Raw genomic sequence first — 14,768 nt, forward strand, 5'->3', positions numbered from 1 at the left:
ACCATTGGTAAATGGAAGCAAGGCCCTGGGAGATGAACCATTTACAGCCTGTCTGTGTCCATTAGAGACATAAGTGCCAACGCAAGGATGATTTTCCTGTTCCCCATCCAATTGTCCAAGTTACACTTGACTTGGGTTAGGCAGGAGCTCACTTCACATGGATGAGAAACCTGTTCCAGAGAAAGGGTAGTCTCTGGGATACTTACCTGCCTCTCCAACAGGTTCTGTTTATATCACAGACAATGTTTTAGTCTTTAGAATAGATAGCTTTGGTGCTGTTTGTTTTGCAGATATGCAGGAGGTCCATCTGGGTGGGGTCTGACAATGCCTTGTATGCCAGGCATAGATCTCCCCTCAACATTCAGTTGGTCTTTCCCACTCATAATCCACGCAGTGACAATGATATATATAAATGTCTTAAAATAATGTGTCTGCCTGGAATTGCATTATCTTCAGGGGAAAAAAATCAGACCAAATCCTGAATGTTGTAGCAGGAAGGCAGCAAGCTAACATTTTTAGTATTTTATCAAAAGTTTTGAACTGCTAACATGCTTCATCCTGAAGTCTTGTATTTAATTTTGACAGTCTTTGCCTTCTAACTGTGTAACTCTAGGAAGTCACTTAGTCATACATTGTTCCTGGCTCGACCCTGAAAAATGGCACTTATACTTAAAGGGGTTTGCCAGTTAGATGATTAAATTTAATAAACAAGTAACTACTTTAGCACCATGCTGCTTATTAGTTTCCTTATGAATGGGTGTAGAATGAGCTTATATTCTGCCTCTTTCTTAACAAGACAGGCTCACTGATATAAAAAAAAGAAGTTATGTCTTACCATAATGTTCCATCTGTGTTGTACATATTTATTCATTCATTACTGTTAGGACTTCTGTTCCGTCCTCGGAACCGACACGGCTGTTACCAAGCTCATGCCATCCAAATATTCTCAGCTAAGACCTACCCACATTGCTCCTCTCATAGTCTCTTCAGATTGAGTTTGCCTGCAATTATAGCATAGAAGTAATAAAAGGGGTAGTAGGAGGCTCTGTCTGAGCAAATACCTTAACTAATAAGGAAATCCTAAAGTCCACCAGGAGTCCAGGCAGGGGGAAGGAGGGTGGGAAGTAATGAATGAATAAAGATCTACAACACAGATGGAATGTTATGGTAAGACATAACTTCTTTATCTGATGTTGTAAATCTTTATTCATTCCTTACTGTTAGGACAGAGTCCCCAGATACTTGAGTCCTGGGTGGCCCAAAGGAAGGATATTCCTGAGCACCATGGAACCAAAACATGCTCGTCCCCTAGAGGCCATATCCAATTTGTAATGAGTGATAAAGGTATGAGGTCTTGCCCAAGTGGCTGCTGCGCAGATATCATCCACAGAGGCTCTGGAATGAAAAGCCACAGAAGTAGCCATCAATCTAGTATAGTGAACCTTTATTTTGGAAGGTAAGGTTACTTTGTTCTGATGGCAGATGAAAGTAATGGCGTTTCTGCGCCAAGAAGATAGTCATTTTGGAAACAGGCTCTCCCAATCTGGGTCCTGCAAAGGCTACAAACAATTGATCCATTTTTCTGAAAGATTTAGTTTTGTCCAAGTAGAAACGAAGTTGCCCATGAACATTGAGGGTATGCAGAAGGTATTCCCCTCTGTTTGAATGGTGAGGAAAGAAAACCAGTAGGTCAATAGATTGATTAATGTAAAACCCAGAAATGACCTTGGCCAAAAAGGAGAGGTCAGTACGTAAGGACACTCTTTCCCTATGAAAAATCAAGTAAGGTCTCTTGACACTCAAGGCCTGTAACTCAGATACTCTTCTCGCTGAGGTAAGGGCTACTAGAAGTAGAGTTTTCCAAGACAAGAATTTTATATTACAGGGGTTAGAGGGCTCGAAGGGAGAACTTGTTAACGACTGAAGCACCAAAGACAAGTTCCATGGCTCTATAGGAGGCTTCACCGGAGGTTTAATATGTTAATATGTAATACTCCTTTCATGAAAGTTTTGTACAGTTGGTGTGACATAGATGAATTGTTAATTCCATTGTGAAAATTTGCAATAGCTGCTAAATTCACTGTAATTGACTATGCTGAAGCTCCTGTGTGTAATAGGGTAGTCAGGTATTGTAGGATCTTCAGAATAGGCATGAAAAAGGGGTCTAAGCTATGTTCTTCGGCTCATCTAGAGAACAAAATCCACTTACTAGAATAAATTTTCCTGGTGGAAGGTTTGTGTGAAGCCAGAAGAATCTTACGAACAGGGGATGAAATATCAGGTAGGCAGGCAATCATCGGAAGTGGAGAAACCAAGCTGTGAGCTTGAGGCTGTGGAGGTTGGGGTGAATCAGTCCCTGAGGATGAGACAGCAGACCTTGGGACTGATCCAGGATCCATGGGCTGTGAATCAGATGAGACCATAGGAAAGGGAACCAGACTTGACAGGACCAGTCAGGGGCAATGAGGATCACTCTGCTTCTCAACCTTTGAGCTTTTTGGAGAAATTTTGGGATGAGGGGAAATGGGGGAAAGGCATACAGCAGACCCGGGGGCCAATCGTGCATCAGAGCATCCCTCGGTGACTCCCCCGAGGGGGGATCAGGGCAAAATAGCTTCTGCATTTGTTGTTTAGGGGAGAAGCAAACAGGTCGCTGCAAGGCCTGCCCCAACGGTGGAAGATCTGATCCACTATTATAGGACTGAGGGACCACTCGTCAGGCATCAAAATGTTCCTGCTCAGATTGTCCGCAATAAGATTGGAACTCCCAGGAATGTGCATTGCTATGAGAAAGCTGTTGGAAGCCATCGCCCAGTGCCAAATTCTTATGGCCTCCTGACACAGGGGGTGAATTGCAGTGGTCCTGGAAGGAAGGGATGTGTGAAACGCTTGCTCCGCTAATAGAACTGCCCTCAATTCCAGGACATTTATGTGCAAATTGGCCTCCATGAGGGACCAGGTGCCTTGGACTGTCTTTTCCTGGACATGCCCCCCCCCGCCCCCTCCACAATAACAGGGAAGCGTCCGTGGTCACTGTGGCCCTGGGCTGGGGAAGGCAGAACGGTCGGCACCAAAGATTTGTTTCTGGCTTCATCCACCAAAGCATGTCTTTCTTGCAAAGGTTTGTAAGGCGTATCATGTGGTCAAGTGGGTGGGTTAAGATCGACCATTGTGATGAAAGGAGTCACTGTATTAGTCTCATGTGTAACCTCGCCAGTGGTACTAAGGTAATGGTTGCTTCCATAGATCCCAATATCTGTAGTACAAGGCATGCTGGTACAAACATCTGTGGAAGGAGGACTTGAATCTGGCTTCTTATTCTTGAGAGCCTGTGGGGAGGAAGGGAAGCTTGACAGGACATTGTGTCAAAGATCACTCTTGTTGGAGGCATTTGTGATTTGTCCATGTTGATCGTGATACCTAGACGAAGAGCAAGACCTTGAGTGTAAGAGAGACTGAGAATGAGAAGATTCCTGGTCGTGGTGGTAAGGAGCCAATCGTCTAAATATGGAAACACCTGGAATCCTTGTAGCTGGAGAAGAGCTACTATGACTGCCATACACTTGGTGAACACTCTGGGTGCTGTCGAGAGACCAAAGGGCAGTACCCTGAACTGATGGTGATTGGCTCCCAGATGGAAGCGGAGAAATCTCTGGGAGCGTTTGTCCATCTTTATGTGGTAATATGCGTCCTGGAGGTTTCTAGAGCACATCCAGTTGTCCTTCCCCAGAAAGGGGAGAATGGACTGTACCATGACTGGAATTTTTGAGGTTTTATGAATTTGTTTAGTAAGCTGAGATCCAGGATAGGTCTCCAGTCCCCTATCTTTTTTGGCACTAAAAAAAACCTCAAGTAAAACCCGGATCCTCTCTGGTCTGGCGGGACTGGCTGGATGACTCTTTTTCTTAGCAGCTTTTCGATTTCTAAGGCTGCAACCTCCATCTGACTGGGTAGAACTTCGGGGATTCGTTTTACGGGACTGGGAGTAAGATCGAATGGGATATGATAGCCTCTGGATATTATTATCTGCAGCCATGCATCCATTGTTATGAGTTGCCAGGCCTGTAGGTGCAGGGAAAATCGACACCCAACTGCTTCCAGAGGAAAGCAATCGGGCCACTGTTCAGGAGCGCTGGAAGGGTTGGCCGGAGAAGGAATCCCTGGCGCCCTGGTTGTGCAGACCCCTTCTGCCCCAAAAGGGGCATCTTCCGGATGAGTTGCCCCCTCTGCCCTGGTGGGATTGCTCATTATGAGTGTCACAAAAAGATCCTTGGGACTTCTGGAGTATGATCTCTGGGGGGGATGGAAAAATGTATGCCCACAGCAGATAAGGTCTTTCCGTCCTTCTCACTACATGATAGTGTGTCTCTTACTTTGGGATCAAAAAGGGAAGATTCGTCAACAGGCGCATTGACAAAGGAAGATTTAAAGGGTTCTGCGAAGTCACACAAATGCATCCAAGCATGCCATCTCATGAAAATGCCTGATGTGGCTGCTCGAGCTGCCCCCACAGTAGTGTGAGAGATCAAGCGCATCGAGGAGTTTGAGATGGATTCTAGGGTAGCTAGCTGAGAGGCAACAGTATCACGCACCTTCTCAGGCAGTACCCTTGCCAAAGAGGCAAACATTTCTGAGATTAGGTCTCTTTGAAGGTGAGTAAAGTGTGCCAGGTAATTCAGCAACCAGATGGCAAAGGTTGATGAAGCATAGGCACACTTCCCCAGTCTGTCCATAGCCTGAGACACATTGTTTGGGGGATGAACAGTAGAACTATCTTCTGCCGGTTCCCTCTTTGTGGCCACCACCACGACCATGGAATCAACTACCAGCTGCTTGGACCAATTGGGTTGGTCTTCAGGAGGGGATAAAATTTTATCTGGCCTCCAGGGGACAGGTTCTATGTTGTCCAGAGCCTTCCAGGCATGCTGCACAATAAGTTTAATAAGCTCATCCACAGGTGGGGTCAACCAGGAAGTAGATGGCCAAGCACAGAAAGCCTGCAAGAACACCAATTCCGCTGAAGGATTGGAGGGCTTCCAGTCTCCCCTCTGCTTGAGGATCTTGAGAATGTCTCCAAATGAGACGTCTTCCAGGGAAGACCGTGGGAACCCTTCTCCCTCATTGCAATCGGTGTCTTCGGTGATGGATTCCTCAGGGGAATCAAGATGCTTCCTGTTGCAAAGTTTCTTCTGGGGTGGCTCCCTAGTGGGATCTTCTGAGGAGGACTCTGTAGAAAGGGCTGCCTTCAAGGGAAAGTCTTGTGGCTCCCGTGCTCGGGATCCCAGAGTAGGGGGTTGGGATAGCTGCATACTAGAGGGGAGTTCTGGTGTCGATGCCAGTGGTGCCAACTGTGAGCCTGTTGAAGCAAGGACCCATTCCATCACCTGGAAAGCAGGCCTGCCCAAGGAGAGATGGGAGCCCAGAACTGAGAAGGACAACCTCAGAACTGGAGTCACACCCCACCCTGAGGAGCCCGCCTCCAGGTGAGGAGCTTCAAGAGGACTGGTAGCTGCCAGGGGAGCTGTGGCCATAGATGGCGCCACCGAGAAAATAGACGACGAATTAGGTGCCATGGTACCAACAGCCCAATCACTGCTCAGAGAGTGCACCAGTTCCAAAGGAGCCATTGTGCCAAGAGTAATCGGTGCATACAGAGAATCCTCCGCTGTTGAAGCCGAGACAGAATGCACCAGGATGGCCATCGGTACCAAAGTCTCTGGGACCTGGGTGGAGGCCAGAGGCGGATATATTGGTGAATACTCCATGATACCTCCCGTTCCAAGAGGGAAGGAAGACCTAGCTGGGGTGGGTAATCCTCCAGCTGCCAAAAGCTGGTCCACAACCCTCATTACATCTTGTTCCGAAAGACTCCTGGTGGATCTGAAGGAAGCTGCCAATGGAGATTCTGGTCTCTCAAGAAAAGGACTAAATTGTTGTCCCAAAAAGGGGTCATAAAAGGTAGAGTACCTGGTTCTGGGAAGGTGCTCAACCTTCGGAACTGACAGTGTTAGTATCAATGGAGCCGTATAAGACATCGGCACTGTGGCCGGGGATGGTGCCAATGCAGGTACAGTAGTAGGAGCCTGTGTAAAAACAAGGTCGGCACCAAGGGGCATGGTGCCGAAGCTGGTACCATGGTTGGAGTCTGAGTCAGGATTAAGGACGGCACCAAGGGAGAAGACATGGATCCCGGTGCTGAAGCAGTCTGTGCTTAAGGCGCGGGAGAAGCCCGGCGTCAACTTGGTTCCGAGGAGGATGGGGATGCTGGAATCGAGTGACTCCATTTCTCTTTTTCTCCACATCCTTGTGCTTAGGAGGTAGTGAGACCTCCGTCCCAGAAAGAGCCTCCGTGAAGGGTGTTTTCAGCATTCCCTTAAGAATAAATTTGTTCTTGCGTTCAGCCAGCGTACGGTTGCTGAATCTAGAACAAATATCACAGGAAACATTAATGTGGTCAACGCCCAAACAATAAACACACCGGGCATGGCCGTCAAAGTTGGGCATTTTATGCCCGCACTTATCACACTGCTTGAACCCAAGTTTGGCCTTATCTGACATCATAACACGCTAATACTACCACACAAAAACTAAACTACCAAAGAGGAAGATAAGGGGATAGTGAAGAAAACTTTTTTTTTTATTTATATATATATATATATATATATATATATATATATATATATATATATATATATATATATCTAGAAAAACGTACCAACAATGGTACTAAGAAATGCCAGAAGGTAAGAGAAGGGCCTAATAGGTAGGGAAAAGGGAGTAGTACCAACGATGGTACGAAGAACTACCAAGGTAATGGGTAGGATTTAGTCAGAAAAAAGAAAGGTAGAGACAAGAAATAACCTTAGACTTTTAAGAACTGGCTAATAAACACTAAGAGCTAAAAACAAACCCCTCTAAAACTACAAAAAGCTACACTTAGCTGGAGAGAAGGCTTGGCACGTCTGACGAGGAATGTGGCAAATGAGATCTGGGGTGACTATGAGAGGGGCATTGTGGGTAGGTCTTAGCTGAGAGTTTTTGGCTGGTGCTTGGTAATGGCCATGTCGGTTCTGAGGACGGAACCAAAGTCCTAACAGTAAGGAATAAATAAAGATTTACAACATCAGATTGAATACTTTTTTATCATAGTAATGGAGCTTGGGATGTTGTGTGTCTGTTACATTTTATTATCCTTTCTGCCTTTTTCTCTGCAGCTGAAATCAATTTTGTACTTTTTTTTATTTTCAGTTGTGGTGCACACAGACACAGACAGTAATTACTTTTATTTTTAGTTGTTGTATGCACACGCACACACACACACACACACACACACACACACACACACACACACACACACACACACACACACACACACAGATGATTACATCATTTGTATATTCTGAACTGATAAAGGTTTTTTTTGTTTGTAAAATAAATTTCCCAAACTTTTTTGAAGTCTACCTTGAGTACTGCATTTCTTTTTTGAGCTTGCAGTGAAAGCAAGACATAGTGCTGCTATTATAATGTGAGGCATAGGTGCATAAAGTATTTCTTTGATCAGTAATTATTTTTTAACATTCTAATCTGCATTTTATTGCCATTTAATTAAAGAAAAAAGCACACTAATTATGACTTATTGAAGAAATAATTACATTTCTGATGAGTATTTTAACAGCCCTTGTTTTTTCTAATCATCCATAAGAAACTAATATGTCGTTGTCAGTGTAATCCATTTCCTGTCATGTCTTATCATTTCTATGATATAGCATTTTAAAACTTGCTCAAAGAAAATATGATTTTGATGAATTACATCAGTCTGCTGTGAACTGTGGGCTTCTAATTTTATAGCATTTTACAATATTCCATCAGTCGTATGAAAATTATGTTTTTAATCAAACTGAAACTGAAGATTTAGCGCACAAAGATAATAATTGTTCATCTAAAATTATGCACATACTTTGTCGAAGAACATAAGTTTCTAAATATAATGTGCGTGCTACCTTTTACATTTATTTATACTTATTGAATGTCCTGTATTCATTGTTGTTAACAGTCAACAAGACCTCTGGCAGACCTTGCATTGAATTCCTTGATAATCCTGAAAAATGGAATGCAACCATTTCCATGAGAGTGATCCTACTTACTTTGCAGGTTAGATTAAAAATAATTTGAGATAAAGATTTATTTTAAAATATTCAGCAGAATTGTATATGTTAATTATTTATTGATTAAGAATGTTGAGTTGTATTGGTGGTGAGTTTCAGCAAAATTATATGATTACGGGGTAAAAAGAGTGAAATATGAGGCAACAGAGTAGCATAAATCTTATTTCCACTGATTTACAGCAGGGAGTTAAATTCAAAATCCAAGAATGTGCAGATATGTTTGCAGTCAAATATGCTTTTTATCCTTAGTTATTTTATATTGCCCTTCTTCCATCCATCCCTACACACACACACACACACACACACACACACGCATGCATGCACATACAGGTCTAGGAGAAAAAATAAATAAATGTCCTTTAACAGTTGTGGTCCTTGATGTGCCAGCCAGTGACATTAAGGAGAGCAGCTTGTTTTAAGGTGTTAAGTATTGCAGAACCAATATAAATTTCACTAGATAAAGAAAGCCCCTGGAAAAGAATTGGATAAATCTCCTACTGAATATAATAATGTTGTTGTTGTTGTTGTGTCTTTCAGCTTTTCCCAGTTAGGGGTCGCCACAGCGGACCTCCGGTCCGCTAATGATTGGCAGTAGATTTTTACGTGCCGAGTTGCCGGCCCTGACGCACAACCTTCAACGAAGGTACGTCCATTCACGCATGTCTCCACACAGAAGATGCTCTAGCTGAGAATCGAACAGGACAATAATGATGAGAGAAATAAAGAGCTGTGCTTGTGATCTCCATTTAAAATTTTGCCAGTTTATGAACCAGTGCTGATACAGTTATAATTCTTTATCTGAGGATTGCTATCATTTTGAAGACAAGTACCTTTTTGTGTTCAAAGGCATTGCAGACTGAAGCACTGGTGCATTGCCTGTCCAATAAACTCTGGACCAGTGAATGTCAGCTGATCAAGGTTTGGGGCAGAACTGGAAATCTGCAATAATTGAATTAACACCTTCTGCTACATCTTTTACAAAGATACAGAGATCTCTTTCTCCTTTGCATTCATCAGAAGAGAAAGATTTTAATATGAGACAGATTAAGTTATCCATGAGAATGAATACTGACTTTGATAACCAGCAGTCTGTATCCCCTGTTCTCCTCCTTGCAGTGCTGTATTTACTGAATTAGCAAAGAGAAGGAGGGAGTTTTATTTCTGGAAACTAAGAAGACATTTGCAACCAACTAAAATATCATTTCCATACTTTGTAGTCCAAAGAAACTCGTCTTTATATGTCTTCCAGATTAGAACATTATTTGGACTTCTCAAAATTGATGAATTAAGGATGTATCATTATCACCTATTGCCAACTTCCTACCTTGCAAAACACATACAACTGCATGGAGCCACTTTGAAAAAACAAAACCCTTTAGAAATCTCTAACCCTTACCTCTGCACAGTACCATAGCAAACATTTTCTACTGACATCCTCCTCCTGGCAAATTATCCAGGATAGCAAACAGTTTGCTAACCAGCTTTTCACCTCACCTAACTTTAGCAATCAGAACTATTATTGAGAGTGTTGATAAACTATCAAAAACTTCCCAGACACTTGCACTACTATCAGTTACAAATGTCTCCCTTCAACTGTTACCTTATAACATTTATTTAAAGTTTGTTACAATGTGTATGTGTGTGTGTGTACTTGTGCAAAGTTTGTTCAGAAACAATTGTTAAAAAAAAAGTCTAAAAAGTGTTTTCTTCCAATAAGTTTGCATTGAAGTATTCAATTTCCCTGGTTCCTGTTTGTTAGTACTGACATGGCTCATGCCATTTTGTGCATGGCATATTTCCACAAAGAAATTACTTCCCATGTAAGTTCAGTTATAGCAGGTACACTCAAGGGACTAGTTTCACAGACTTAGATATATAAGTAGAGCAATAAGTTTTATTTTGTGGTGTTCACATGCTTTGTGTGTGTGTGTGTGTGTGTGTGTGTGTGTGTGTGTGTGTGTGTGTGTGTGTGTGTGTGTGTGTGTGTGTGTGTGTCTTCACCTGGAATGTGGAAACCCTGGGCGTGGCAATCCAAACCTGATGTGTTACCATGGTAGCAGCTTAGATGAAAGATAATGACTAGCCATTCAATTTTGAATGAAGAGTGTAAGCTTCCTGACCTCCTGTTTAAAAGAAAAGTCCACATCAAAAAATACTCCTTTTTCAGATCTTTATTGAAGGTAATAGTGATGAGTGCTTTCATCAATTACAAGACTTCTTCAGATCAAGCAGCAGTAACAGAGTTTTTAAATACTATGGCAGTGAGGGCTGTGCTTAGGTGGTTGACTTAATTTGACTCAAAGCATGGAGATGCGCTTCTGTGTGGCTGTTGAAAAAGGTCTACCTAATTTGCCGATAGATGTATGTCTGTGGTTGGTGGAAAAACTTCACCTAATTTGCATGTAGACTCCTAATCAATGTTTCTAAAGCTTTAACAGTTACACACAAAAACAGAGGATTGTTAAAGGTCTTTATTATTTATTAAATATCACAAGTTTCTTTATTTTCACTTCTTATGGAAAGTAAGCAAGTAGCCAAGTCTTTTATGGGGTAATTGAAATTGGATGGTGCCTGTTTATGCAGGGCATCTCATATCAAAGTATTTCAGTAATATCTGTGCCATGAAGATTGTCCCTGCTTTTAAGGAGATTTTGTAGTCATAATACAAATAATTTGAAAGGGGAGAGCTGTTTAATGTGAGATTAAACACTAACAGAGAGAGCACTTTTGCTCACTACTAGTGATCTTCCTCAGACCTCTTTGTGTATAAGCTAATTTAGTAGCAGAAATAGATAATAAACTGGAAACATGAGTCAAACAAGCAAACAATTGACAAGTAACACAGGTTAAACATCTACAAATTTAGAAAATAAAGCTAAGCCAAGTCAGTAAACATAAAAATGTTAAAAAAATGCATATATATATATATATATATATATGTATATATATATATATATATATATATATATATATATATATGTGTGTGTGTGTGTGCATTTATATGGATTTACCTTATTTTGTCGAAATGCCAAAACATCGAATGCCACTTCGTCGACACTCACAATATCAAAGCCGCACTTCATCCACTCACCGGAACTACAAAGACTTTCCCACGGTAAGTAACCACTTAGCCAAAAAACTTACAAACCAAGCCACACCACTCATAACCCACCCAGGTGGGGGCTATTCCCCCCACATCCCCCAACTAAATATACCAACTCCAAGATCGCACTACAGTGGGGAAAAAGGGCAAAATTGAACATCCCAATTACTTACTGTGGGAAAGTCTTTGTAGTTTCGGTGAGTCGATGAAGTGCGGCTTTGATATTGTGAGCATCGCAAAGTGACATTTGATGTTTTGACATTTTGACAAAATAAGGTAGACCTATATTTATGTGTTTCTTTTAGGTGAGCTGGGAGAGATTAACAGAGATTAAAATTAAAGAGAGGGAGCAGTGGAAGAGTAGGAGATGCTTAGTACAGTGAATGGAGGATGTGAAGATGGGACCTGTTTGTGAACAGTGCCTTAGGTTATAAACAGAATTTTTTTTTTCATGGAGTTTGGCTGCTAGACGTGAAAAAGAGTTTTGTTAAAAAAAAAGTTGAGAACCAATGAAAATGTCATCTTGTTGCTTAATGAGAAGTCACTTAGTTTTGTGAGGTGAGGCAGTGGTGTTCTTGAGGAGGGGAATTAATAATAATGCAACAGATGATGTTTTGCTAAAATATGTGAAGCAAGCAGTAGACATGTTACTTCTTTCTGGCTTTAATCACAAGCACCAATACCCTACTGGTCATGAGACTCTCATAACTAGCATGACTTATTTCTTATACAACATGCCCCATTTATCAAAAAAAACCCCTCCTAATTATCATTGTGAAGTACATTCTTAACTTTATATAGTAGCTGTTAAACATTAACTTCATGCTAGTACTGCGTCATGGAACAGTACACAATATTGAAAAGACCCCCAAGAAAGTTAATATTTAATAGTAATTGTAAACATTACATACAGTTTGTAAATGTGAGTGGATTTTAACAAGGCTACTGATCTGTTGTTATAGCCATTGTTTTGAAGTAAAGAAACAATACTTTTACTAAAAGAAATGGTAATTAGCAGTTGCTTGACTGGACTGCTTTCAGTTCCTAAGTACAGTCTGAAATTTTAGATCGGTCTTCAACTTCTGACAATTTCAATACCAACTCTATCACACCATTTTTTTTTTGGTTATTGTCAGCTACAGTAACTTGCATGTGAGATTTATGAAGATTTTTTTTTCTAATGTCACCGTTATTTTCCACTTCTTTAGGCAAGATAAGTTCCAAGCATTTTCTCATGATACTCCTTCTGCTTAAGATAAGTTTTTTTTTGAGAAGTGCTGAAGCCTGCAATCTCCTCTGTGATACAAGTAAAGTGAAATTTATTAGTAATCTGATTTCCAGCTTTCCTCCTTTCAGTAATTGTGAAGGAGGAGAACCTGCAGCTTGCAATGACCTTTCTTTAGGGTAATAAAGGCACATACATTGGTGCATCACATTTCTTCTGATTATTGCTCACTGATTGTATCATGCATTCCACTTATCCATTTGGTTGCAGATATCTTAGACTTAAAATGATTTATTGAAACCGTGTCTTGCAAACACTGACTTAAACATATTTATTACTGCAAAAAAAGAAGTATTAAAGACACCTTGAAATTTTAGGGTTAGGGACAGGATTTTAGGGTTAGAGTTAATTTTAATGTTAAGGTTTTAGGTTTAGTATCAATGTTTCAGGTTTATTCTTAGAGTTATTATTTATGGTTAGGGTTACATTTTTATGTTTAGGTTAGAACTTTGGCATTATGATTTAAGGTTAGAGTTTTAGGGTTATTTTTTTTTTTCATTTTTTATTTTATTCCATCTTTTGTTATAACAATGAAATATGCCAGAAAGTATAGATAACAGTAAAGTAGCTCAGGAAAACATTTCACTGAGCAGACAGCAATTACTATTGTCAGTTAAGCCAGAATGTTAAACTTCAACAATCGCTTGTAACGTATAGGTTCATAGGATGTTACTAGGGTATTGACCCGAAGGTTTTTACAAGCCTTTCTGTTAAATCCCAATATAATATTAGATGAGAGATATCATCTATGCCCAAAGTTTTTCCTAGCAAGGACTACCCATTGTCAAGGAGAGAAGCCAGGGCAATCCCTGGTAGCAATTTATGGTTTCCCATCCAGTCGTCCAGGTTGCGCTTATTCAGGGTCATGGAGATGCTCTCCTTTATATGGATTGGAAGTCTATTCCAGAGGCTTGGCGATCTCTGAGAGATGTATCTGTCTCTCCAGCAGATCCTGTTTGTCTCATTCTAGATTGAGGTCCCTGAAACGGATGACTCTAGTCCCATTTGACTTACGGATGTGCAGTATTTCCATTAGATTTGGGTCAGAGATAGTACTGTAAACGAGACATAAGTCTAAGTAGTCTATATGCTACTGAGTACAGTGACAGTGACTTCAGTCTGTACATATAAGATAAGTGCTAGAGGCCATGAATTTTCTTCGTTAGAAATCTCTGAGGTTTCTCAAGCTGCTGCAGGTGTCTGATATGATACATTCCAAAAGGAGAATTTTATTCAATAATAGGCCTGATGGATGAATACAGGGGAGTTATAACCTCTTTTGCTCTTGAGGCAATGCCTTTGCTAATCAGGTGAGTGACGTAGAATGCTCTCCGCACTACAGTAGACACGTGGTGGTCAAAGTTGAGGTCACAGTCAACTTACATTCCCAGATCTCTCACTACTGAATTGGTACATAGGATATTATTGTTTTTACAGAAGGGAATGATGATGCATTTGTTAACGTTTGTTTAAGACCATGGCTTTGGCACCAATCATTGGTCTGTATAAGCCCCTTTTGAAGTATGCTGACATCGCTAGGAGATGCAGTCATCTGCAAACTTGGTTAGCCACAGCCCCTCTGTTGCTAAAGATACACCAATAGCCCTGCTATTTGTATCTACATATTTTGTTAGAAGTCAATGCCTTAAACGTATAACTCAACTTTAACAGTACTGACACCCAATTATCATGGACTTTTTCAGTGCAGAAATAATAGTGACAGGAAGGTAGCTACTACACACCTAGTCCAGAAGTATTTGGTTTTATCAGGACTGTGACTAGAGCTGACTATTCCAAACAACCAAAGTTTGTGATCATTACTATTTGGGTTGCGTTTCCTGAGAGCCCCCTCCACCTGTTGAATAACATTAAGCAATCTAATATTTTTTAGCATGCATGACCATATTAGATGAAAACAGTCCACATGTTCCTGTCCTTTGTAACAGCTTCTATTGCTTAGTCTCAAACCATGTTTAAATAGTTGTAGACTCATCACTTTCCATAAGTAGTACATCTTGGCCATGACAAACCGTGTCAGAGGTGGCCATGTCCCTTCCTGTAATTTGGAGTGATACTCCAACCACTCAGCAGGATATATTTGGGTGGTGAGAGTGTCATTCCATTTCTGTAGTAAATCAGTTAGCAGTGAGTGTGAATTATACAATCCCATCTTGTATAGCCCTTTCACTCTAGGTAGCCTTGTTCACTTGAGGGT

The 14,768-nt window shown here is 41.1% G+C and overlaps 1 protein-coding gene across 1 annotated transcript in view; it reads left to right on the forward strand.

The window, feature by feature from the left end:
- Positions 1 to 14,768, forward strand: part of UBE2U (ubiquitin conjugating enzyme E2 U) — a 658,880-nt gene that overhangs the window by 238,890 nt on the left and 405,222 nt on the right. Inside the window, exon 4 of the mRNA XM_044085559.1 lies at positions 8,054 to 8,151. Coding sequence (XP_043941494.1) covers positions 8,054 to 8,151 — 98 coding nt within the window. The remainder of the gene's footprint in view (positions 1 to 8,053; positions 8,152 to 14,768) is intronic.

This window comes from Protopterus annectens, chromosome 10.part0 (genome assembly GCF_019279795.1).
Source record: "Protopterus annectens isolate FY-2018-M chromosome 10.part0, PAN1.0, whole genome shotgun sequence".
In the NCBI taxonomy this organism is placed as follows: domain Eukaryota; kingdom Metazoa; phylum Chordata; order Ceratodontiformes; family Protopteridae; genus Protopterus; species Protopterus annectens.